The 27,993-nt window shown below is 43.3% G+C and overlaps 1 protein-coding gene across 11 annotated transcripts in view; it reads right to left on the bottom strand.

Annotated features, from left to right (window-relative positions):
- Positions 1-2,492: 2,492 nt before the first annotated feature.
- The window catches only part of EPB41 (erythrocyte membrane protein band 4.1), a 2,030,480-nt gene continuing 2,004,979 nt past the window's right edge, over positions 2,493-27,993 (bottom strand). For all 11 annotated transcript variants that reach the window (XM_069622988.1, XM_069622989.1, XM_069622987.1 and 8 more), the window contains 2 exons: positions 16,378-16,485; positions 2,493-8,589 (listed from right to left, as the gene is read on the bottom strand). In XM_069622988.1, coding sequence (XP_069479089.1) covers positions 16,387-16,485 — 99 coding nt within the window. In that variant the 3' untranslated portion in view covers positions 2,493-8,589; positions 16,378-16,386. The remainder of the gene's footprint in view (positions 8,590-16,377; positions 16,486-27,993) is intronic.

Genomic DNA, 27,993 nt, shown 5'->3' with positions numbered 1-27,993 from the left:
CGAAGGCGGAGAAGGAGGGAGGAGGAGGGTGAGTGGCCAAGGGAGGCAATGGGAAGTGTGATAGTTTGGGGGGGTGGGCAACAAGGCTGTTCAGGATGTCCTGGGTTTCGGAGGAGTGGCCAGTGCATTGCAGAGGGCCTGGGAAGGAAGAGGGGACAAGGAGACTGCGTAAGGGTTGGCTAAATCCCTGCAGATTTTTTAAAGTTCAGCCGTGTTGTTGGATGCGCCAGATACCTGCGCCTAAATGTGGGCCCTTTTCTTGGCACGGATGGAGAGTCTGGCAGCAGGCCAATTTGTCAGAGGGTAAGCCTGAAGTTTGCCACTTCCGTTCCGCCGCTCTGCACTTTCGTTTCAGGGCTGCACGTTCGGAGTGGTACCAGGTGTTGCGCTTAGAAGCAGGTTTCAGGCGGACCCTCATGACTGGGTCAAGAATGTCAAGAGTGTTGGTGATGGACAGGTGGAAGTTGCTGAGAGCACTGTCAGTGGTAGATTCTGAGTTGGTGGGGCAAGGAGGGATAAAGGTGGAAATGAAAGCAGCAGCTGACACTCGTTTCATCGGGCGGATGTTCATGAACGAGGTTGGCATGGCTTTTGGGGGTGTGGTCAGAGGGCCAAAGGGACCCAGGTGGGAGAAAAGAAGAGAGTGGTCTGACCAAGATAGAGGGGTGACGAGAGGAGAGAGGGAGGTTGGAGTGGCTGAGGACACCCAGAGTGTGTCCAGCAGAATGGGTTGGACCAGAAGGGAGAATGAAGAGGGATAGAGAGGTGCAGGGGTCAATGAAAAGAGTGGATGCTCTGCCAGTGGAGTCCAATTGGATGTTGAAATTCCCCAGGAGGAGCAGGCTGGAGGAGGATGAAAGTAGAGAGGAACAGAAATCAGCCCATTCAGAGAGGAACGGAAATTACTGCAGGTGTAGGTCATTCAGTCCAATTGCCTGACTATGGCAAAACCAATTACCGGGACATGCCTGGTCGTTCCATCCAAAATCCTCCAAAGCCCTCTTCTTAGTCCCAGTACCAGAGTGGTGTTTGGGACTGCCTGAATCAAAGGAGCTGTGCATAACTCTGTGTTGTTTCGTCCTCGTCTTAGTACTTGACTGATGTGTGTCTGCATTACCAATAAAAGGATGATATATGTTTAGCTCACCTAAATGAGGATGTGTCCTAGTTGGTCTCTTCCTTGTCCCAGTGTTGAGGTGATGTTTCTGGAGGACATTATGGAGGGGGGAAAGGGCTGACAGTCTACAAAGGCTTGAGGGATATAGGGTTCATTGTGAAAAGGGAAAGGGGATACCATGTCTCACCCAATGACGTCCTCCACCTACTCAAGTTCCCGCCACGAGGTAATCCTCCCTCACATATCCACCCACCCCCAGGGTCAGGATACAAAAGCATGGCCTTTCCCTGGCCACCCGAGTGGGGGATCTAGGAGGAAATGAAGTGAGAACGCCCTCAGGTTCCTTACAGTTAACAGTGTGTAGAGAATCACTTAAATGCCTATATTAATTGGGTTATTGGGCCAATGGTGGTGATTAGCTTATCTATTTATGAATGTAAAGGAATTTTATAGCACCAAAAAGTGTGTTTTGAAGAATAGTTTACTATTGTGTACTTAATTACTCGGATGCCTGTGATAAACAAACTTTGGGCAGCGATATTCACTAGGTCACCTCCCCTTTGCAGAATTCTTCACATTCCTGTAATACAGTTGTCATTAGGAAGCTCTCTAACCTACTACTTTGAACATTATTTTACGAGGACTTATACAATGGTGCCGAGTATTTAGCCATTCTGTACAGAATTCTACAAATGTATTTGATAAGAGGACTCTGTGGCAATGGCGATAAAGCAATAATCTTATGTTCACGTTTACTCGTATAAAGTGTTGAGTTTAAAGACAATGGCAGGCAGCAGGAAATATACCCAATCAGCACTATCTCACAGCAATCTATGCATTACAAATGTCACCTTATACTTGAACAATAAATACATTCCATCAATACATCATTAATGAAAATGTATGAGGTATAATCATGACAAAACTGACCAATGGATGCAGAGAACTGGGCCGAAGACCTTTGACAAGGTCAAAGTCAATTATTTCATGAGAATGCCGTGAAGAATGCTCATCAATGCTTTTATAGCATACTCGTCAGAAACAACAAAGCCCCACTCCCACACCCACACCCACATCCTGTTTAAAATTAACAGTCTTTACACACTGTATTAGCTGGGCAATAGTAGTTTGCTGGTAGTGTGGGCTGGTGGCATAAAGAATACCATGAAGTGAATTAAGCAGTAATGAAATTCTAATTGGCTGGAGGTGCATTATTACATCACATGGCTCAGAGATGAGGACAGCAGGACTGTCAGCAGTCTCTGTCCCATTCAAAGCATTCTGATTTGTAATTAGTAGAGTGCATAGTCTTATTTTAAAAACTGCAATACTCCCCACAAAAGTGCTCCAAATGACCACACAAATTAAGCACGCATTTGTTTTCAAATGTTTAATTGGAAATTCATTGTAAAATGTAATACAAGAAGCCGAAGTGTTGAACACTCATGATTCTAACTGAACTCTAAGGCAACATTTTCTTTTTAAATTAACTAAAAAAGTCCAAGAACGAACTGACATTCCTGCGACTCAACCTGGCTCAAAAAATAACCCAATTATTTGCTGCACAACTTCCTATTTAGCAAATTTTGTAAAGAAAAATGTAAACAACTATTCTATAAAATTCACAACTTGTTCTTAAAAATAATTTACAGTGCTCCTTCATAATTTTTAAAATAAAATACATTTTGAGATTTAATTTATACAAACAAGTAGTAATCAGACTGAAACTTTAAAATCATTTTGTCTAAAATTCAGAAAACCACGGATATGTAAAACCACACAAGTCCCTTGATCATAAAGTTACAGTAGAAATACATTATTTGGGTAGAAGCCATCTTGTACACCTGAAAAGTAATTTATGCCGGCATAGGAGCTAAACCTACTTAGATGATTTATTGAAAAGTCGGATCTGATCTGAGAAAGAAGTGTTTAATCCTTTTACCGCTGGGAGGCAGTCTTCTCACATAGTACTGAATGTGTAGAAAACTGACAAGTAAAGGATTTAAGAGACATAGGCCTGCTTCAACCCAAAACAAGATTTCCTAGTTGTGACTTTATTCATCAGAGACCATGATAAATGAAGGAGACACACTTGCAGCTGGGCGTACAGTATACACCCAATTGAAATCCCATCATTATTCATACCTACATAGTGTATCTGCTTCTTCAAGCAATGCTGGTAAAATAATACACCCTTAACAACATTTTGTTAAGCATGACAGGGTGTCCCAGATTAGTACAGATGGCAGAGTTCTACTTTTCTTCTGGCACCAAAGAGGCATTTTTCAAATTTGTACAAACACATTCATATAAATAATTCCATAAAAGTGTATACAATACAATCAACAATGACACAAGTGTCTTCAAGCTAGCCAACTCTCTACCTTTGGAAATGGTGCCTGGGAACAATCAGTGCGTGATTCTGTGTTTGGAGAATAGTCATCTTGCCTTCGATATCCCAGCAAGACTCAATTACATGCAGTTGTGAATGACACTTAAACAGGAGGATTTTGAAGAACATGCAGTCCCCTCTATAACTGTGAATCCCTCCCAATTATTCTTTCTACATTAACCTTGATCTGCCTTTCACCTTCATAACAGGGCGGCGCATACGTAAGATTCAGCTCAAAGTGTCCATATTATTTGGCATAACACTTTGGATGTGACATAATTTCAAGAAATATCTCTAGCAAAGTCTATCGACATAGAAGACTGAACTTCTGTGAATATGTTTGTTTGACGTAGGCAAACATTTCTACTCGTCACCAAAAACAGAAAAATGTGTTCTTGTAAAAAAGTGAGACTTTTCCCAGATTTAACTAATGGAGTGGGAAATGATCAAAGACATTAACAGGATCTTAAGGGAAGTTAGATAAAGAGTTCTTGCAGTTAATACTTCCACTAAGCTTGATTTAATGTGACATTCACCTACAACTCTTTAATACACTGCTACTCCATCTTTGCAAACTCCTTACAACCTTCTCAGACCCACCACTGTCATACAAACCATGGATATGAGAAAGCCTGTTGTGAGTGGAAATGATGATGCATTGTAGAAATTGCATTTCAGAATATAGTGGTGGTCTGTACACTCTCGACAGACAACATACATTTTTCTGTAAACTACATCACTATTTTGTGCTAAAATATTGGTGCTGAATGAAACATGTTCTCAGGTAGAGCCCTCAACAGGATGTATAAAAGGAAAAGTACAAAAGTACAAATAATAACAAACCGCTGTAAGGCCTTAGTTCACATGATTGGTAAGCATGGAGTGCTGGTACAGCACGTTCTAATCTTGTTTTGAAGTGCTTCAGGAGCCTGCGCTTTTCACATTACACAATTATAAAATTGTGTTGCAGTTTTGGAACTTTGGGAATGCTGACGTGCCCCGACAAGCTCAAGGTAACTACTACTGAACAGATGGGCTTATTAGCTATCCATGTTACCCATTTGCTGTACAAACAAAATGAATCCATGTTATGTGTAAGGCCAAGAGTCACTTTTTCATATTCTGGAAGGAAAGACTCTACAAAAGCAGGCAGGGTGTCCTAGTGCCACAAGATGGATCCAATGCCAGTCCAGTGATGACAGCTGTTCATAAAAACCTTGAGAAATAAATGTCCACACACTAAACCCTTCTTTGACATTTAGATTGTAGAAATGAGATAAGTCAATTCTGTTGGCCAAGATAAACATTTTAAGGATCTTGTTAATCACTGTTTACAAGCAATATCTTCATCGGTAAAAGTTCCACGAGAAGATAATCTGGAGGGGTGCTGGACAAGCTGTATGCAGATGCGTCTATAACATCTTCTGAGCAAACATTCCAGAACAGAAAGGTTTGCACAGTATATGGCTCTAGTCCTACATGCCTCCTTTCTTCCAGATTTCATTCCATTTTTGAAACTGTAGAAGATGCAACTGCTACAGTGCAGGTTTTGTGCCTTTAAGGGTGGAACCATAGAAACTGAATTTCATGTTTGTGGACGATTGGAATACTCAGGCTTTACTGTCATTCCCCAGACTATGCAAGTAATGTACCCTGGCTAACAGCGACCCCAAGTTCAGAACTAACACTTTATTTTCTTGACTTCACAAAGTTCAGTGCTTTGAGCATCCCATTGATATGATCATGCATCTGAGCTGCTCAATCTCCAATTAAGGTGAATACCACAGGAAAGAAAACGAATAAAAGTGCATCATAGATGTGTAAATGTTTTGTCATGTACAAGAGAGAAAACGGTTTTATCTACAGCCCCCGCCACACTTTTTTGCCAACTGGCAGAAATGCCTAAGTGCAGTAGAACCGGTCTGGTCTCACTACCGCAATGATGCGAAGAAAAACCTCCATGCAACTATTAGTCATGGGTCCTGGGGAGCCCGAATTAAAGGCATCTGTCATGAGGGATCTTCGAAAACTGTGGACACATCTCTTTAAGGGATCCTTTTCCAAAGTCTACTAATGGATAACAGACAATAGATCTAGAAAGACCAAAAGTAGTGATGAGCCACAATCTGTTTTTGCCCCGCTTAAGATATAAAGTGGAATGTTTTAGGGCGTGGGGTCCTGTGATTTGTATTGGTTAACTGGGAATAGCCACATACACATCAGAAAGACTTTTGGAAACCATCTAATGAAAGTAGGCTGAAAAAGGATGCCCATTCAAAGAAAGGTAAATTAAATGCAGTTGCGAGGATGTCCAAAACAAGCTATTGCCCAAGAGCATGCATGTGGTCAACATTACTATCTTACAATTCTGGAAACTGACATACACACTGACACACACACTGACACACACACCGCTTTAGAAGAAGCTTAACATTCTTGATTGATTCTTAAGGCCGTTTCCATATCCAGTAGAGCCTTTATGGACAATGCAAATTTAAAAAGAAATCAAAGGGACAAAAGATATCCCAGCAGTGGGAAGCATTCAGGACCCAGCCATGGGTATCCAATTCAGGAAAAGCATTGGTATAATTTACACAGCTTCAAAGGGATAACACATCCATGACAGCAGGCAGATAAAGGGATATATTGGATTCCACCTTAGCACAACTGTTACTTGTGCCGGCTCTACCTTTCAGATTGAAAGCTCCTTTTCACCATAACGAAAAGCATTGCCTTTTTGGCATTTTTCCCAGGGCTTTACACAGAAATATAGTCACTTCAAGAAACCTGAACTAGAAACTCTAAATTCGACCCTAAATTACTTGTATGAAATGTCATTCATTTCTGGTGAAGGGACCAACCGAAAAGACTTTATAAGAAAGTTACTTAGCTTTTAAGCACCACATACCATTTTAGTGAAGCTTAGATATAAAGTGCATTTTCAAAACTACAATGTGTGGCCAGCCCTGATTGTGTGTTATGCTACCATGTACCTGCTCACCCACACTGGCCCAGGAAATATATTGAATAGCAGGGAAATCAAGGTGTGGATATGTTTTCACGAAACCTAAACCTAGTTTCTAGGAAATCCTTCTAACCAATGTCCTTACTCCACTTGGCAAGTTATGATTTTGAATTATGTAATGAGCCAGTTCCTTTGCTCTTCCATCCAAATGTCAAATCAAAACAGTCAGCCAAAGGTAAGCAGTTAAACGATTATCTTTCTTCTGGCACAAACACTAAACAAGATTTAACCTAAATAAGTCTTAGAAAGGCAATAGACATCATGATACAAAAAATAAACACCTCGTACCATATTAAGGAAGGTTTTGAAATGGTTGCAATGGCAAGACATTGGAATGCATAGAGAAGCAAGCCAGATTCTTACTCTAATGTATGTGCTTGCCAATTATCACTGCAATGGTGACACTTTCTAGTTTGCATTAAAAAGAGATGGGGATAGTTTTATCCGAGACTGCAATCCACTTTTTTGATCCCAAGAACACAAACACCACTATTGCCTACTGTTGTTTTGATGTTGTAACCTAAAAACCAAAACCCACCCCTGCAGACGATGAGGCCTTTTTACAGCATGTACAAATCTTTATCCTTACAAAATAAGTTAAAAAACACTAAACTGTAATGGGAAGTCTTGTTCCACATGATAGAATTTCAAAACTGTAATGCTTTGAAGGTGTGCTCTTGGAACACGATCACAAGCATACCTCGCTCTTGACTTTCACATGGACAAGCCACCACCTTCAAACAGTTCTGACCATATGCTGGTAGGTTCAGCTATAACAGAGTAGTATGTACCATATTTTGGACATGGACCGAGGAACCTCTGTGCACTGTGGTCACTGAACACGATTTGCTCTAGACAGCATCAAAAATACATTATTTTACCAAATCTGCAAGACTTTGTGACATGATACGATGGATAGAAAATGTAATTTTTTTACTGTGGCACTAAAATGCAATAAAACAAGTGCAAATACTTCCAAAACACAGTACATAGATGTAAAATCGATCTTTAAAAAGGAACAGAAATGCTTCAACTAGCAAGTGCAAAAACCCAATAGGAGAATTTTTGAATGGAACATTCAGAAAAGTGGTTCCAAAAACACTTGCATTTTTGTATTGGCCAAATTGTCACCCTTGTCACCAAATTTGCAGACAACAATGACAGAGTTGTTTTGAAAATATATCAAGGAATGAAGGAAAAGGAAGGATTCCGAGTCTTAATCTCATTACAAAGTTCTAAAAAAAACAACCAAAACATCACAGTATAAAGAGACTGGAACATGTGCTGTAATCCCAAATCTATCAGCTATTGCTCCAGTCCAATCACAATGAATCTTGAAAGATGTGTGAATGCCGCAAATGTCCTGCAGTAGAATTGCTTCAATTTTGGTCTAGGGAAAGGGGCGAAAGGAGCAGTAGACCGTAGAGTCTTCTTTGCTGAAAAGCCTACTCAGTCGCTCAGGTCTTTTAATTTGGACGGTTTGCGGTTTGTATGAGTGAAATAATTTAGAAGTCTTGGGCTCCACAGCTGATAACAGAAATCGAAGTAGACACAGCACGCTCTTCAATTGGAGGTGCAGGAGGACAAGAATGAAATATGCTGCAAGTAAGTCTCTACATTGCTGACATTATATACATGAATGGAGTGAATTTTAATAAACGCACCCTTTGCACTGTGACATTTTAAACCTTGCATAGTGGTCCATTTTCCTGCATTCCAACTCTTCAAGGGACTGTGTGATTCAAAAACGTCTTGCTGGATATTGCTGACAAGATGAAAAATACTAAGTCTCTCATCCACCTTATTCACGACTGAGAGACCCATTGCATGGCATATTCGGTATCACAATGAAGAAAGTTCTTTAATTAAATTATCCATCATATGGAGAGTAATCTGAATAGATGTTCAATCAAGTCTCCACGCACAAAAAACATGATGTTCTTGTGAGCATTTTCTTTTAAAGATTTCTACTCTGAGGTCCAAGAGCAAAGGAGCAGGAGATTCCTAGATGTTGCTGATTTTTCAGACTATTTCTCCACAATGAAAAGCAGTATCCTAGAAGGAATGAAGCAAAGCAGGAGAGGTTACTTGTAGTCAGTGCAATGGCTTACAAATCCACATATACAGTAGCTTTACCAGTCGCATATTTTAAAAGCACATAATAGTTGGTCTAGAAAAGCTGTGTATTCCATGTAATGTTTGTAAAAGCTTTACAAATAGTGCAACGTTCTCACCATAAAAATACTACCTATTGTATTTGAATACTGGCTATGCAAAAGACAAACAAATGCTTAAATCTGGTTTTGAAATAAAGGAAATACCCAAGTAATAACTTTGGCCATTGGGGTTTAGGTAGCACAACGTGGATTATTAGGCACAGTTAGTACCGAGTTAGTGTCAGAGGGCACCAATACCCAGCTACTCCACATTGTTCTGTGCCTACAGTATTGTTGAGCCTTGAGCCCATTATAAATCATTTAGATATCAAGTTTAATTTAATTGTGAGGTTTTATATATTTTCTTTTTCAAAAAGTAAATAGAATAAAATAAAGTGGTCCTGCATTTGGAAGAAGGGTAAATGCTTCCTCTAAACACGTCTGCTTATGACATCTTTAGTCCTACAGTTATTTGTTTACATGGATCTGGTACGATCCCCAGGAAAATAATCTTCACTTGATTTTTTTTTTTGCATGCTGAGGAAAATGTTTGGTGTGTAAATGCACAGTAACAGTGTTTCCAGCAAAACAAAGATGTAGGTTGTTTGTCCTCTTCCTCCTGATCTCAGATGGTGGCAGGTACCTCTCAAATGTAAATCCTTTTCTATAGCTCATTGTTCTCCAGATTTAGGCTGATTGTATGTAAACCTGCCCACACCTTCACAGATGTGAAGTTTAAATACATTTTGCATAAAAACTAAAATGTCAATGATTGGGACTTTGCAAGCAGCGTGGATTCAAATACACCAGGAGCTGTAAAACCAATAGAGTAGCCAATCACCATGGTTTCAAATTCTATGAGTGATACAATTATTGAAAGAAATGATGACCTTGCCTGTAATTACAATTCTCCAGGTCGCTATCTGTTACGATCACAGGCTTTGAAGGGAAACTAAAGCAGAAATTGAGACAATAAGGCGTTATTTATTTGCATTGTGCCACGCTGCTGGGAGGCTACCTAGGGGCACTTTTGCAATGCTGATGATATACAGTTTTGAGCCACGTCTGAAAAGAAATCTATTCCATCCATCATCATTTAGATGGAAGAGATAAAGCATCTCTTCACTGGAAGAGGGGAGGATAGGTTTCAAAGGTAGCAACGGCATAGGCAGCACCAATCCCAGAAGTGTGAGAAGAAAAAGTTACTCACCTTAGAGACGACTGTACTGCTAGCCCAAAGTCCCCTTTATTCTATACTGTATCATTGTCACCCCATAGTGGATATGGCCAGGGCCACTGCACCCTAACATTGCTTCCCCTTTAAATTTGAACATGGGTGCAGTATTACACCACCTTGCAAGACCCACCCATCAGTCTCCTTTTTACCTGTGTTAACTGACAGCCTTACCCAACTCATTTATGGGGCCTGGAGGGAGGGTCGTATGGACTAGGAGTATGGTGGTCGCTATGTTGAGTAACTGTTTCCTATTCCCATGTCCCGCCCCCTTTCCTCCACACAATAAGGGCCATTGCACAGCATGCAAACCCTGCTACAGAAGGAGGAACCTGAACTACCTCAAGAGAATAGATTTATCAACACTGCCTCGCAGAAAGCTGCATCTGATGGAGAGCTAGCATTCATGCAGAAATGACTGCAGAAGGCAGAGGGGATAGACCAAGAGGCCGCTCTGTTGATCACATCTCAAGGCACTTGCTTCTGATAAGCCACCAACATAACTTTAGCTATATGATATGATATTTTATTTTTATCTCGCACATACACAAGTGTTTATAACCTATAAACCATCTACACCCACCATATTTAAAAAAGAAAATTCACTGAAACATACATTTTAAATAACACACTATACATAAACATTACATATATAATATAATTTACATAAAAAAATACAAATGCATTTTACATTTCCAAATATATAAAGACATTTTAAACATAACGAATTGGTAATGCCAACAGTTTGGCCTTTGGTGTAGGTATGGGAAAGGCACTTGTAGCAGGTGCCAAATGTTGTGAACATTTAGACATCTAATAACAGTGTCTGGCAAATGCCTAATACTAATAGACAAGCAACAAGCGGTTGGTTTTGCCAACGCTTGTTTTTAACAGGACCTCAGTGAAGACACACAGTGCCCATGAATCGAGTGGCTAAAGGCAGACCTGGTTGACATTTTAATTACACCAGTAACACGTTAACAACCTCAATTAAGCCATGAACTCTCAGAAGACTGCTTTGAAAAAAGCACTGACAGGCACTTCCAGTGCAACGTTTGAAGCTCAAAGAGTTTACATGAGGAGGTGTTTTGGGCAGGGGTGAGGGCAGGAACTGGGTGGGAATGGCCATATGGATTATCATGGCCATTAGTAGTCAATGGGTAGGTTAATACCCACACCTACAAGCTTTGTGTTCCTACTTACATGCCATTTATACCTATCTGTACTCTAATGTAATAGTTTCGGTTAATAACCCAAACTAAGAACATAGTACATATAATAATAAAACATAATTCAAAAACAAGTACATACAATTAAAATATGTAGTAACATGTAACTTAACAAATAAATATATACTTTGAGAAACTGCAGGGCATCCTCACATCTACTCCCCTTGGGTCCTCTTCTCAGATGGCCAGGGAAAGGCCATTGCTCTTGGATCCTGACCCTGGGTGTGGGTAAGCGAGGGCGGATCACCTGGGTAGATGGTCCATGAGGATTGAGAATAAGATGCTCTCAAGCGAGACGCAGTATTCCACAGTTTCCTTGCAGTAAGAACCCCCTTATCCCGGAGGCAGTTATGGGATACTCTTATCCATGGCCCATTGACCAAGAAAATGACAAGAGATATCACCAGTCCAGACACACCAGAAAGAGGAGGAAAAGGATTAAGGGTAAGATAGGTGAGACATGGTATCCCCTTTTCCCTATTGACAACCAACCTAACCCTCCCCCAACGTTTATGGGCTGTTATAAGCCTGCTCTCCTCATTTTCCCACATGTGGCACTTGATAGTAGTGGGACGAAGAAGAGGCAACTAAGAGTACTAACCCTTTCACCACTTCAGTACTGGGATGAGGAAGATGCCTGCAGAGAGCTTTGAGGGTCAGGCATGTCCCTTTAATTATGGTCAGGCAGGACTAATAAAACATTCACAACTACAGCCTGTCAAGGGGCTGGAAGTGTATAAAGGGAGACCATCCAAACAGGTGGGGGTCGAGCAACAGGGAGACCTGTGTGGGGAAGACCAGCAGGAGACCCTTGTGAGGAGGCAGCTGTGGTGGGGCCGCAGAAAGAGAAACAATATTGAATGCATGTTGTAAACTGATTTAACTCAAAACCTGAACTCAAGTACATTAAAGGCTGAATGGAGCCAAACAGTGAACTTTTACGAGTGAATGCAGTGCGGCAAGGCCACAGATTGGCAAGAGGTGTGTGACGTGTGGTGGAAGAGCCACGGGGCTAGCAAGAAGTCAGAGGAGTGCAAAAATACACATAAAACCCAAGAGGCCAATAAAAGGAACTAAGTGAAGGTGACTTGGTGCACAGGAGCAAGTGCCAAGGAACCTGTGTTGGCTGAGAAACCCAGGGATCCTGATGGCATGACCTGTGATGGGTGGACCGTGCGGTCTAACAACTGTGCCTAGACCAGAGAGCCCTGAATGGTGAAAGACAAGGACACTGTGAACCAGCCCAATGAAACCACTGCAAATCAATTGGTGAGGTAAGCCAGAAAGAGGGTCAGGTTGACCCAGAGTTTTGTTAAGACTTTTGGAAAAGACTGAAGCAAGTATAAGTGGCGAAGTTGAAACCTTGGGGAAGGGAACCCTGGGACTTTAGGCAGCTCACTTGTTGTCTTGAGAACAGAATCTCAAAAATGCTTACATTTAATTTATGCTAACATCTACTCAATAATGCATAATGTAAGTACTATAAAAAAGCAGCACAAATGTAACACTTTAAAAGCATATCTATTAAAAACAATTTCACATTTGTAAGCATCACAAACTAATAATAAAACAAATAGCATCACTGTAAAATATTGTACAGCTCATACTAAATATTACTACACAAAAACAGGGCTACTGAACGTTACCAGCTTCTCTAAAAATATTTTTGCAACCTAAATATTACAAATCAAAAACGGGGTGGGTCAAGGTTGCCATGATATTTGAATTTAATATAATTCTTTTTTATAAATGTATCGATAATATTTAAATTATGTTGGGCCCTTAACGTTATTATTTCTAATGTTTGTAGACTACGTTTTTGTAGGTAGCTCTTTTGTATGCTTTTTTCAAATAGTATAGTATTTTTTTGGAGTGGGGGAATGCATCCTCAAAAATGTGTGTACAAAAAAAATACAATGCAAAGCATGTAAATTGCTCTGCACTTGGCAGTGAAAAACAGTGGTTATGATATTCAATATTCTATACAAAATGATCATCTTGCAAACTGTCTTGTGGGTCCACATCAAGAAATACAGGTACAAATCAGCAACTTTTCAGGCATATGTCGTAATGTACACCAGGGGTCTGCAACCTTTGGCTACCTTGAAGTTTTAGACTACAACTCGCATCAGTCTTGTCCAGCATAGTGAATGGTGAGGAATCATAATTATAATTGTTGAAGACTATTCTTTGGATAAAAGATTGATTTAGCAACACCATAACAATTAATTATCTGAAATCTATTAAATATGATCTGCATCTCCTTGACAACCGGTCCATAGTGAAACATCTTGTGAAAAATAACTCTCTGCAGTTTTGGGCTTATTTGAACCAGAGGTTGGAGGGGTTACAATGCATTTGGACTGCTCAATTACAGAGTGGGATTGAGTGCAGTTTATTAAACAAAAATATGTGATCCCATGCATAGGCCCCGTAGAAAGAGGGCTTTGTTCCTGGACAGAGGAGTATTTGATTTGAGCCATTGAAAAATGTAATCCACCTAGGGTCCGTGGCCCAGACGGACCTCCCCCTTTGTGTTGAAACAGGACTCTTCTTTGTGAGCTAGATTACTTAAACCTTGTTTCCAACGTATTTTCAAGGCCCACCGTTATCCCTCCCTCCTGGTCTCAATCTATAATCATACCAATTTACTAAAAGGGGCTAAAGACAATCCATCCAATTATCGACCCATCGCACTCATTGACTCGATCGGTAAGGATTTCGCAATACTTCTTTTGAGGGTCTCAAGCAGGTTATGCGACAGTTGGACATTGTCAAATTGCCTGGTTGACTTCAGAGAGAATATGGGCACCGCCTTGAATTCTACCATACTGGCACACCTGTGGCAAGCAACAAGGCGGGAGGGGCAGGTCCTCTGTACATTGCCTCACTGGACATGTTGTGCGCCTTTGATCGCGTGGTGCGAGCTGTCCTGGGGACTATGACGTGTAACTTTAGAGTCCCCTTAAAAGTAGTTCAACTGATCATTTAATTCATTCAAATTCGATTAACCAGGGAGGGATCTATGACCAGAGAAATTCCTGTATCTATGAGACTAAGACAGAGCTGTATCCTGGCGCCCACACTCTTCAACCTATATATGAGTGATATTGAGCTTCTCTGGAAGGTAAACAACATGATTACGGTTAGGTTGGGTCACCTACGATTATAATGGCTCGCTTTTGCAGATGACCTAATTTTCGTTGATAGGACCACTGTGGGGCTACAACAGAAGCTGAACTTGTTTTATCAATAGGCAGCTAAAAACAATTTGAAGATCAATGGGTCCAAATCAAAGGTGGTCAGATTTGCAAACTCATCTAAATCTAAAAAATAATGGGGTAGTTCATTGAAGGAGTACCAGAAGTAAGATACTTAAAATAAAACTTAACCAACGCAGTCCCCACGATTATGTGGAGAGATTCATTAAGAACCAAACTTCTGTCTCATTTTTCCCATATGAAACATTTTTTCTAAGCTGTGTAAATTCTCCATTCTACCAGCTTTGAAATATTATGTGGGAAAGTTCGAGCCAGTTATACTATATGGCTTGGACCTGTCATTGGTGGATCCAAGCGAATTCCTAAATGTTATTCAGGTTGCATTATAGAAAAAGGTTCTGGGGCTGGCTCCATCGGTGCCCAATAACATTAGGAATGGTTTCATTAAATCACGATACCTATGGAGACAGTTAATGAATGTTTCTAAAATATTGATTCCCCCAGATAATTCTTCATGCACTGATTTGTATCAAATTATGACTTAAAAGTCTGTATAGGTTAATCTGACGAGGATTTCATTCATCAACCAGGTCACACCAAACTGCAATTGTTCTGGTATAACTGGTCATTGTCATTTGAATCACTGCACTCCTATTCTTACTTAGAATACACCAAATTTCCTCTTAAGAGAGACAATCTTCTTCCTTACCTGGTCCGCTTTCCATGCAATAAGCTACAGAGTTTATACACGCGATTCAGATTAAATCAATTGCACACCAGGGAAAGGATGAGGCATTGTAACTTAATTGACTCACAGACGAACGTTGTGACTTGCTGCATCTGCAGGACTGGGAACCTGCTGGAGACGTTATGTCACTGTATCATGGATGGCCCGTTCTTTTCATTTAATAGGCAAAGAATATTTGAAAATGTTGGTATATGCCCCGATATGGACTTTTCTAAAAATCTAGGCTCACGTGGGGAGAGAATGTTTTGTTGGTTATTGCTTTATGTTGTTTAAGTGAAATTGAAGTATTACTGGAAAGGAACTAACTATTCATTCAATTAATCAACGTTTGCTCTTGCTATTAATTGGTGCAATTGTTTTTTTAAATTTAACTGTTTAAGGTCTTATGTTTGTGTAAGCTTTACTTCAAACCAAATCACAATAAAAGAAAATATATATATATTATTTAAAAGTGTTCTTTTATAACGCGCTCAAGACCAGAGATTGGTTTCTAAGTGTGGGATCGGGATTCAACCCTGTGTTACTCTGCGCTGTCTTGCTTCCAAGACAGATGCGCTGCCCCTGAGCTATCCACCCTCACCAAAGGGAATTGTATTCCACAACACCTCTAGAGCTGCAGGTTCCAGACCCTGGATGTACCCATTTAGATTATGTCTGATCCTGAGAGTCCCTTAAGCCCTTCAAAGTTGATGAAACAGTGCTTCTAAACAGAATACCCAACAGTGTAACTTGCTCTAAATGCACACCATTTCACTAGAGGGGAATCGTATACAATAAAAACTCCTTCACTATGTCCCCTTCTACCCTCCTGCCCCCATCAGGGAACAGGCACTGGCCCAGTTTCATCAAGGTAGTCTGCATTCACCATATCCAAAAGTTGTACTCATCTTAACCCCAGGTTACCTAGACCACAAATGATTGTAGGTCATTGCATTACAATTACCTATTTTTGTCTTGCTCTTTAATAGCATGCCCTCAACTGCTTGCAACACAATGGAAGTGCGAGTAAACTAAGGGGTTTGATTGAGCCATTTGCAGCATATTACCAAGATGTCTGATGATGGCTAGAACAATGTCTTCTCTTCTGAAGGTTTCATAGTAGTGACTTCACAATGCCTTAAGTATTACAATACAAGACAACGATTCCACAATTAAACATTTTTTATTTCTAAGGCAGAATATTCAAGGATCAATTTAAATAGCTAATAAAGGCACTGAATTGTTTGCCTTTACAAGATCTTCTCCCTTGGATTACCTTGCACTGCTACTCTTCTGCAAGCTCTGTCTCCTGGTGGACAACTACTTTGGTCACTGACATGTCTGGATGCTGCTCCTTTGCTTCCTTGATAGCTTGAACCAGAACCTGACAAAGAATAAATACAAAAAAAGTTAAAACTGGCTCTCTCTAATCTTTAGCATAGTATCATGAGATGCAATATTGTGTAATGAAATGTAATTTAACTGGGCCTTTTATTCTGGCAGTGTCTTCATTCCCATTTCATCCATGTAACAGTCTACATTTTTGAATAAGCTGCATACATTTCCCATTGCCCTGCCTAGAACTGGGAACCGGTCACAAAAAGCAGAAAGAAAGTCTAGCAATATATTGTGCAGCTAACAAGGAATAATACCCTTCATCACTTGACTAGCTGATTATGAATTTAGAAGTCAAGTTAGGAACATGACGTGACAAATCACATCTGAAATTCATAAGGCCTTGATGTACAGCTCAATAATTATGTTACATTAATTAGCATATATTTACAGTTTATTCAAGATTGTGTGACTATTCAGAGGGGTTCATCACCTCTCCTCAAGGGGCAGCCATCCCCTTTGGATCAAGAAAGGTGAGCCTGCTACACCTCCTAGGGGACTGGTTAAGTGGGATCCTTTTGGAGGGGACGCCCCAATAGGGGACAGGAAAACCCCAGGGAGAGACCCAAGTCACCATCCTTCCCCACCAGACACAAACAATTGTATGGGGTATTGTAAGGGAGTCGAAGAAGGAAGCTGACACAAAGGTGGCATGGCTTTAAGTATAGACTTTATTTTATATAAGAAGAAAAGATCCTCACTATGCCTAACTTCTAAGAGGGGTTTCCCTGCCTCAAAACTAACACTAAAGGGTTCTGTCAGAATATCTGTCTGTTTTGCTTTGTCCTGGCCACGTGCGGAGACCTCGTACTTATGCTCCCCTGACCCTTGAAAAAATCAGTTATTGGACTCAGATAGGCAAAACATTACACATAAAACATTGGCTATAGTTATTATATAAATGGTCTGTTATAGGCCCTTTATTCACTATACATGAGGAAAAATAAACACATAATCAGTTATACATAAAAGATAAAAAGCATCACTGTTAAGATAGTTGCTGTGGACACTTTCATCGCGGCCACTTTGACACTGCTTAGTCCCATGGCAGGTACGCAAAGATATTGCTCGTCCTACCGGGATCTGGAGCGGAGCGTCCTCCCTCTCAGTGAGATATTCCTGCCTCCTCGTGGCCACCTCGTACCAGTATAAATACAGTCAATGATCTTTATTCTCCTGTGTTCTTCCTCGTCCTAATATCTTTAGTGTTATGTTCTAGGTCACAGTAATACATGGGTTTGCCTTCTATGTAGTGGCTTTGAACATTGAGGAGGGTTAGGGACCTTTGTGAGTGATGACATTCAATGGGCTGTACCCCAGGTGATCGTCCTTGTCCCCAGAGGGGGAGTCCCTCCCCATAAGGTCCTCCCGCATTAAACAACCCCTCTGGGGACTATTGGGTAGCGGCTGCACCTCCCTAGCCTCATGGAAAGGGGCCCCCCTGTGGGGAGAAGCGACAAGAGTAGGTGAAACGTCACAGTATGCAGTAACTAAGATGTGCTAGAATCCTTTAACAATGGCTGGCTCGGCTTCTGACACAAACTACTTTTCATCCTCTTTAGGGAAAACAACCAAAAATCTAGCCTCTTGCCGTCACGTCAGGCGAGGAAACAATCACAAAGGAATATTCATGCAGCCCGTGTAGTCCAATTACGCTGCAGCAGACATGGAGAGAGAGATGCGTGGAGAGACAGAATGCCAGATGTGACATCGCACCTGCAGCTCCACACTGGTGGAGAGTAACATGCCCCGGCAGGTGAGAAACTAGAGCAGAAAGGTGTGGCAGTCCGAGCGAGAGTGGAGTGAGTACGTCAGCGCACTGAGGCAAAGCCTGGAGGAGGAACCACCTGCAAGGAGTAAGCATGAACAAGGAGGAGATGCCCACCCCTGCTGGGTCTAGTTGAGGAGTCGCGTAAGCAGCTCCACAGTGAGACGAAAGGCAATTAGCCTACATAGCCATCACAGGGAGCACTGCTCGTCAGATACAGGTACAGGATGGCTTCCGAGGAATGGGAGTTGGGCAGCAAGGCCTGAAAAAGTAGCCCTAGAGTTGGGGGGGGGAGGGAGGAGAAAAGCCTCAGAGTGGCTAGAAAGTGCAAAAAGAACCCAGTCTGGAGAAAGAGGAAGCTTACGCCGGAGCAGAGACAGAGTGAGAACACCCAGGAGTGGGGTGTAAAAAGAAGCAGCACCATAGAGTGGGGAGAGAAACTGGAAGAAGCTGAGAGGAAGGGAAACTCAAAGAGGCCTTATTGGGGAGGAGAAACAGAGAAGCCCTGGAGTGGGGAGAGAAACAACAAGAAGCCCAGGAGTAGGGAAACAAGATAAAGAGAAGCTTGGTGAGGGTGAAAGAACCAAGGAGCCGTGAGTGGGAAGTGGGCAAAAGAGAACCCCAGAGGGAGAGAGGAAAAGACTGAAACAACCCCTGCAGGATGGGGAAATACGAAAGCCTCCCGATGGGCAGAGGACTGAGACACCTAAGATTCAAGGAGAACCAGAGAGATCCGTCTGGAACCCGGGGACGACACTCCAGCAAGATACAATACAAACTCTACATTTTGGACTGGGGACATAGGTAAGGGCCTATGGAAAAAAGACAGACAAGGGTGGGGTTCAGAAGCGAGCAGCCATCCCTTTTCCCTTGTGCAAGGACCAAAAGTATGTCTTGGTTGTTTTAGATTTTATTTTGAGCAGTAGGGAGAGGAAGTAGTTTAAAATAGGATTTCTGGACAAAGGTATGGATTTATGTTTGGCCATCGTGGCACACCAACGAGTACCCCTGGTTACCTTTATATGTATTGATTGTATTGATTAGGGCTTAGTACCATAGAGTTAAGGAAAGATTAGATCTTTTTGAATCCGAAGACAAAATAAACCTTTGAGAAATCATGCCTGCTTGTCAGTCTCCCAATTATGACCTACCAATCAATAGAGCACCTTTTGGGAGGGATTGGATGTAACCCATAGACACAGTAGGTGATATAGGATTTGGCTGGAGGTGCTTTGAATACTTTTGCATGGATAATCTTTTCCTCAGAACAGAGTTTCTGCCCAATAAATATTATGAGTCATTGCGCTGCTATATTGAACAGGTGTGTGTTGCGATTTATTTTCTCCACATTAAACAAAATGGCCGGTCACAAAAAGTAAACTAAATGACTTGTAAGATATAGTTCTCCAGCACTGTTATCCATTATAGACTCGCAGGCTGAATGAATATTCCCACAGCAATTTGATGATAGGGTAGTAATGCTTGTAAAGTGAAAATGTTCACCACCAAGAGGTATCCTGGATCTAGAAGCATGTGTATTTACACAACGTATCAAAGTTCATGAAGAATCATAACCTTTGGATTTTTCCATTAATTACTTTTAGGAAAGAGATGGAATTTTAATATTGAATGAAAAAGTAAATTATTAGTTGCTACTTGCAGCTCAAGAGGGATGATGTTCCAATGAATGACTGCCTTTCCAGAAACGGTTCTAGTTCCCCATCGAACCAGTCGAAACTTGAAAACAATCAGTAAAGCCTCAGAGTCCCATCGTAGAGTTTTGCAGTTTGTGTTCCATTTACATTTTTGCCAGGAAAGAGGGTGCAGACTTTATAGTGAATAATATGCTGTACAATATACACAGCCTTGTGTTTTATTCTTTCATCTATTGACAAACTAGGCAAGAAAAACATGCTCTCTGCAACCCATTTTAAGACAAATTCAGACCACTGACATGTTCAGGGCAACCATGAGGTGGACTGAAAATGGCGGTTCTGAACACGGCTATCCATCTCAATTCCTGTGGGGTTAGTCTAAGCTGAGCGGCAGTCCTACTGACCAACCAGTATAGTTGACTTTGCCGCCGTCGCCTCTAGTGCTTGACCAGACCCTTTTTGCAGCAGACTTAAAGCTATGCCTGGCCCCGTCTTCTCTCTCTTGCTGCTTTGTTCTGTTACTTGAAAGAAGAGGGCCTACCAGCCTACTGAAGGAATATTTCCTGCCATTCTTGCAATATTTCACCCATACCTGACCATACTGGCTAGGTACAGTGGTTTGGGTACATTATGGCCAGGTATTTTGCTTCTGGAGGTCCAGCCCAGGCTTTCTGAATTGCTCCTGCTGCCTCCCTAGATTGGCTGGGTCGAGCCTAGAACCATTTTCTGGACCGTTTACTGCCCTATCCCAGCATTTACCATCAGGATCTGGGTTGCTGCCTTCACTTAGAAGGGGTTTATAACAACGCACCACCTGATCTGGTATATGGGACGTCCAAAGGTGTCTCCTGCTGTTCTTTGTCCTGGAATCATTTTCTGCTGAGCTGCCACCCTTCTTTGTCCACCAAGCCACAGGGAGCCAACTTCACAGGCTTCCTTGCCTTCCTGAATCTCTCTGGCTGGATTCTTCACTACAGGCTTGAAGGAAGATGTTGTGGGAAGCCTATATTCCTTTTCTGGGTTGAGCTGGCCATCACTGGCTCAGAGTGCAAGTCCCTCGGCACCTGATCCTCTAAACCACAACTGGAGAAGCCCTGTACTTACTGAGTTAATTCAACTTGCTGGTGACAGTTTTGCTGAAACTACCAACATCAGTACTTACCTCTGGGTACTGAGGTGGGCAATTATTAAAGATACTCACTCTCTGGAGGAGTGTCTCAAACACATTTCCCATGCAATTCCATTCGGGTTACTCCTGCTCTGCTGCAACTTCCTCTGGAGTTTCTGTTTTGTTCTCCAACCTTGGTATCCCTTCAGTGTGGTGTACACTGGTCGTCTCTGAGGATGTGTGTCACATAATCAGCACCTGTCGCGTAGAAGAGACCTACCTACATAAAAGAGGATGGCCCAATAATTTCTCCCCATTGATTCCTATGGAAATGTCTACCTGTCCTGGAACTCTCCTAAAGTGACTCTGGTAATACTTAGCCGCCCTTGAAAATTTTCCTGTCCTGTATCCACAGGGGGTTCAGTGAGCTTGGGACAAAAATATAGGCTTTTGGGACCTTCCTCTGATTTGTAATGCATTTTTAAAGTCATGATCTGCTCTTCTCTCATAGTGAATGTGTTATCACACTGTAGCATATTTTAAGGACTGTGTAAATGTTTTGCATACACTGTATTGCCAAGGAAATGGTTTCCAATATGTATCTATAATTCTTTGCAGTTTTGAAATGTTTCCTACCCTCGGATGTTTAATTACTATGTGTGTATTTGTATTATATTTAACAGTATGTTCTAGACGGACAAAATGAATGTGGTATGTCCTTGTTGGCCTAAGGGGATTTTAGGCTATTATTCCTGCTAGTTGAAATGACTACTTCTTTTTCTCTCATATTCCCTACCTAAATGTTAGGTGCTGACCACCAGGTGTAGAACCTCTTACATAAACAGGGGTGGGTTGGGTCTTTAGGACTCTATACCTCACTATCCAGGCCCATAGAGGATGTTAACTGCCTTGTTAGTCTGTGTAAGGAAGGCATAGTATCAACAGCAGACACAGACACAATAGATGCGAGTTTCAACAACCTTCATTTTGTAGTTGATAGAGTTGGGAGAATTCCTAACTAGCCCTAACTCTAGAATGGGAGTAGTCTCGGCCATTAAAACAATAACAAACAAGTCCAAGTCAGTCTAGTCAAAATACAAAGGCCTATAATAAAAAAACAAACCTTGCTCTCCTTCTCAAATGACAAATGTGTAAAGGGATATATAGATAAAGAAAAAATAGTGTCTCAAAAGAGATTTCAGAATGGCTTTGGTAATAACTCACTTCCCCACGATCAGAAGCACAGGGTCGCAGAGTTTTCTTAAATAGGGTAGGTGTTTGGAACAATTCTGTCAATCTGGCACACTTTGGCTTACTGGTACAATTCAACAGTTCAGGCTTGGCTTCAAGCTTTTGGCAGTTTAACAAGTTCTTTAGGTCTCATCCGCCTTGCAAAAATACACAGTTCAATTCACCCAGGAGGGGAGCGGGCAGCCTTGTAGCACATTGAAGGTATAGCCTTCTGTCTCAATCGGTTTCAGTCTTGGAACTTGTACTTTACCACAGTTCAACACAGGCTTCCCTCTGCCGGGCTTGAGTCTGTCTCACCTTTCACACGTTTGTTATTTCACTTCTCACATGGGTTTCCCTCAGCTGGGAACAAACCCTTTTTTCTCTTTGTGGGGTTTGTTTCATACCATACAACTTTTATCTTCTTTTACTTTCACTGTTGAAGACTTTAGAACCTGCAAGGATTTTACATAGACTTCTGCATGGCCACTTCGACCCCTCTTTAACCAATTTAACAATGTTCATCAACTCTCAACACCAACGCTTCCTTGTACTTGTAGTTCCTTGGAATGATCCTTTCTTAACTTTGCCCTCTTGGCGTGCTTAAAGTTCATACTTTGCCCTCTTGGCATATTAGAGTTCATATACTTCGGGTTTTAAAAAATTTAACTTTCATTCAGGATTGCAGTTACTTTCTTGCCTTGGTTTCCCACTTTATCACAACTTCAAACACTTTACAGAGACTTTCGAATGTGCGATTCCGCCTCCAGGACCACTCTGTTACGTTGTATACTTTCATCACAGTTCAGCAATTGCCTTTTCCATTACGTGTTTACCAGCACACGTGCAACCTTCAACTCTTGCAACAGTTTAATTTGCCTTTAACAAAACTGGGCCTTTGTTATGATATTATATGATAGGTTGTTTATAACGAGCTTTATACCCAGAGGCTTCTAAGCGCAGACCCGTGGATCGAACCTGTGGTGCTTCATGTCGTCTTGCTTCAAGGCAAGCACGTTACCCCTTGAGGTATCCTCCCAAGACTGTTGCCTTTCGATAACTTACCGGTCGTGTTAATTGGGTTTCTTTAACGCCTTTCATGTAGAAGTCAAGGCCGTTACCAATGCCTCCTCTGCTCCTCCCCGACTTCGTCATTCATCCAGGAGGGGAGCGGGCCGCCTTGAAGGTATAGCGTACTGTCTCAATGGTTTTCAGTCTTGTACCGCTTACGGTTTCCGGAAAGTATGAAATTCTTACCTGGCTCTCTCTCGTTCTCTGCAAGTGCCGACAGACCCTTGGCCTTCCAACATAGATAACCTAATCCGCATCAGCCCTGGTCGAGATGCTCCTTCTCGTACCAAGCCTCGCTTAGAGTGTGCCTGTGCACGCCGCCTTTAATCCTGACAGGGAGTGCTGGTGTGTGTAGTTATGAGTATGTGCCTGACTCTGCCTGATCTAAATAATGGGACACAGCCATTGCAAGTCATAAAAGGTAATCTTCCTGGGCTCATTCATCATCTTCCTCGGCTCAGTAGTGTTCTCAGTGTGCAGTGGGGAGGAATTATGGAAGCTGTAGTTTTCCATAAAATAGGTAGGGATAGGGGTTAAATGGGCTGTGGGAAAAGGGGGATACCATGTATCACCATCAGGTGCTTCCCCCCCACTCCCTTGTCCACCCGCAGGGTCGGGATCCAAAAGCGATGGCCTTTCCCTGGCCTCCTGAGTACAGGATCCCGGGTACTAGGTTGTGAAACACCCTCTGGTTTTTCGCAGCTGTGTGGTTCTCTTGTTGCCCCTCCCCCTGTTAACTTATTGTGGGTACCTATCTGATATAGAGGGCCTACACATAGGCAGGTGATCATCCCAGGGTCAGGATCCAAAAAGTAATAGCCTTTCCCTGCCCACCTGAGAGGAGGATCCAGGAGGAAAAGAAGTGAGGTTGCCCTCAGGGTCCTCACACTACTAACGAAGGAAGTATTTCTTACTGGTAGATTTCGCGTAATTAAACTCAAGATTTTGAACCGGCTACACTATACACCTGCTAGAATAGCGCCATTATTCTCTGATGTAAGCAATGAATGCACCAAGTGCAATGGGAAACCAGCTGATCTTCTGCATATGTTCTGGACATGTCGCCAGGTAAACTCCTTTTGGTCAACAGTGGCATCCACATTATCTGCAATTACAGATGTCGCACCAACCCAGGCCCCTATCAAGTAACTCCTAGGCCAGTGATCCCCAACATGTAGCTCCGGAGCAATGAGTATCTCGCAGCACCGTCAAATGTTGCTCGCCAGTTGCTTTGGGCTGCTGTGTGGAATTCCAGAAAGAGGAGGTTCTACAGTGATGCGAGAAGAATGGTAGTGTAGGATGGGCAAGAAAAGTGAGGGAAAGCTAGCCAATAAGCCTGGCCTGGTAGAAAGATGGCATATTACTTGTTGAGGAAGCATCATCACAGTAGGCTGAAGAGCAGGTGTTCGGGGTCACATGGGTATGCGCAGCACAGAGAACATGGTAGTAAGGTCATATGAATAGTGAGACTGTAGATTAGGGAGGACTCATCAACATCTAGTTATTAAAATCAGATGCAATAACCACCTCCTACTATACCTACACTGGCTGGGCTGCGTGGGTGTGCATTATCCTAATGAGGTGACCATTGTGGCCAAACACTAGCCAAACCTGTAAGGCACAGGGACAATCAATACTAGTGTTGCTGTAATTATCAGTAAAACCATCCTTTGTACCCTAATTCTCAAGGCCAGTATACTTATTATTCTCCAGCTTGGGGTATAGCATGGATTCACATGCTCATGAATATTCCCCATCAGGCCGGGATTCCCTAGTAACAAAAAGAATAAGTTTCAATACCACATACAAACTGTATTTCTCCTCTAAACAATCACTGAACTCTGGGTCATACTGTCCCCAGCCAATCCCTGCCCTCTCCCTAAGCCCATCCTCTGGCAGCCATCTGCAGACTTTTACTGCACGTTCATGTGTTGGGAGTCCTCGAGTTTTGCTCCGTGAGCTATTCTACGTTTTCCACGTTTTTTCGAGGAAAGGTCCTATTTTTGTCCAACAGAGCCTGTGTGCTCTTTCTCCACAATTGCGACAAGCAGAGATCCATTTGTCAGTGAATTTCAGCGCCCCTCAAGGGCCAGGATCGTTGAGTTTCCGTCGAAAGTTCCAGAAGGCCATCGGGCCGACTCCGCACTCTGGACCATGCTGAAAAAGAGAAGAAGAGGGAAACTCCCTTTTCAAGCTCTGTTCCAGCTGCGGACTGCAGAACCTGTTTGTAAGGGACAAACACCTTCAGTGCCTCTACTGTCGCCACCTGGACCACCGAGAAGCATTGCGAGATCTGCCTTGGGTTCAGCAAGAGAACCATGAAAGATTGTCACAGTAGAATAGCGGCGTGGCTCAGCGCCAAAGCCTCAACACCGTGCCCCAATCTGGGGCATGCCTAACCCAGGACCGGCCATTCCGAGCAGAGGGCTTCTAAGTCCTGCGAGGGAGCCCCATCTGTGGGGGCCCAAGACAAGGCCAAACACCACAGTCCGTTTGTGTTGGGGTCGCTGTGCAAGCAGGTCCCATAATGGGCAGGGCGCGATCATCCTCACCATCTGCCTTCATCTCCAGTCATCGATACAGCTCCTCCACAAAGAGGAAGTCGGCCAACCCGGCTAAGCTGCAGGAGAAGCCAGAGAAGCCTAAAGGTGCAAGAAAAGGCAACCAACCTGCCTAAGAAGGCCCAGGCAGGGCAGGAAAAATCGTTGTCGACGATCGAGATGGTAGCGGCTGCTCTCTCGAAGGCTAAAGAGGCTGACCCGGTCAAGGTAGACCTGGCAGTCCCCAGAGTGTCCCTGCCCCCGAGAAGGGAGCGTCCAACGGGGCCGTGGAGAGGACACTGGAAAAGAGGATGCAGGAGCTGAGCCCAAATCCGACCCCTCGGGATGCAAAAAGGGGGGCAGCAGGTGTCCTCAGGACAAGTCGTACTCCAAGGAACTGATGTGTCGTCCTCGGAAACGTCGACTGAGATGACTGCGGGAACGGGGACGTTGGAAATGCGGGCGGCGCAGACCTAGTTGGCCTACCAAACCAACTCTAAGAGATGTATTGCTGGACATACTCTCGACCCTGCACATGTTGGTGCTGGAAATTCAGAAGAGGATGCCCCTGACCCCGGTGACCCCGGATCAGCTACCCAGCACCGCCTCATCAACATCAACCTCCCTCCCTCGAGGGACCAGGATACTGGGACGGACACGGCAACAACAACAGATGACATCATCTAAACGGGCAATTCGCTGCAGCAGAGGGCATCCCCTCCGGATGAGGTGGGGTTGTTTCATGCCATGGTCACCAGAGCGTCTGAGCTCTTCCAGCTGACGTCCGAAGAGACCAAAAAGGAGGGTTTCCTCTAGCAGAGGCGCAAGGCAAAGAGGAAGACGATCATAGCGGTAACCCTCCTGGACGACATTTGGGAGGAGGGCGAGGGCCTGGCCCTGATGAACCCGGCCACGGCCCCAGCCAAGCGTGATAGGCTAGAGAAAAAATACTGGGAGCCGGAGTCCACATCCAGGTACCTACGGTTGCAACCGTTGCCCGAGTCAGCGGTATGGGCCTCTGCGGGGAAGAGATCATCTAACCCCTCGTCTTCGTCCTCCGTCCCTCCGGACAGCGAGGGAAAGAAGTTGGATGCCATGGGGAGAAGGATCATCTACTCTGTGGTGATACAGGAGGTACAAACTGCCCCGATTCTGGACATCCTGCCCAATGACAAACGGGTGGAGGCGATCTCCCTCCTTCTGGAAGGGGAGGTGGCACCGGACTATGCCATTATGGTGGCCCTGAACATCACTGATACAGGTTTGCAACAGTTGGGGAACAGTGTCCATCTCCGGCGTCGAGGCTGGCTGAAGGCCACTAGCTTCCGCCTGGAGGTCCAGACGAGAGTACTGGACATGCCCTTCGACGGGGACAACCTCTTCGGGAAGACCATTGACGAGTCTTTGCAGGCCATCAAGAAAGATGCAGGAGTGGCTAGTGCCATGGGCACTTTTCAGCAGCACCGCCCGTACTTTCATGCCTCTAGTGGAAAGTCCAGCAGATTGACAAAGGGTTTCGGTGGAGGTTCCTCGTAGCATACACGACCCAGGAGGCCTACAGAGGCCATTCCAGGCTTTCAGTGAAGGTGGCCAGCGCTGCTCCCAAGGCAGGACGGTGGCCCCCCTTCTATGCAACCCAGCGGGTGGCTGGCTGATGAGTTTCGTTGGCGAGTGGAAGAAGATCTCCACTGACGGATGGGTGCTGGACGCTCTCGCCCACGGACATACCCTGAAGTTTCAGCAAAGGTGTATGCAGATTCTCCAGTGGCCCGGCAGGAACAGCACATCCCTCAGCTCTTGCAGAAGGTACGGGCCATGCTACGAAAGGAGAGCTAGTTGCAAGATAACTCTGGGGTTCCGGAGTCTACTCCAAATACTTCTTAGTAAAGAAAAAGACCGGGGGCTGGAGGCCCATTCTAGCCCAAAAATTCAGGATGGTCCCATTGCAGCGCGTGCTCGGCCAACTGGAGGAAGGAGACTTGATGTTGCTGGATCTGGAGGACGCATACTTCCACGTCTCCATCCACAAGAAGCATTGGAGGTTCCTATGCTTTGCGGGGCAAAGAAGACACTACCAATTAAAGGCCCTTCTCTTTGGCAGCCAATGTACATCTACAGGAAATAC

The sequence above is a fragment of the Ambystoma mexicanum genome, chromosome 11 (assembly GCF_040938575.1).
Source record: "Ambystoma mexicanum isolate Mex_15411 chromosome 11, UKY_AmexF1_1, whole genome shotgun sequence".
Classification (NCBI taxonomy): domain Eukaryota; kingdom Metazoa; phylum Chordata; class Amphibia; order Caudata; family Ambystomatidae; genus Ambystoma; species Ambystoma mexicanum.
Note: the sequence above shows the minus strand (reverse complement) of the source record. Positions and strands in the feature narration are given on the sequence as shown.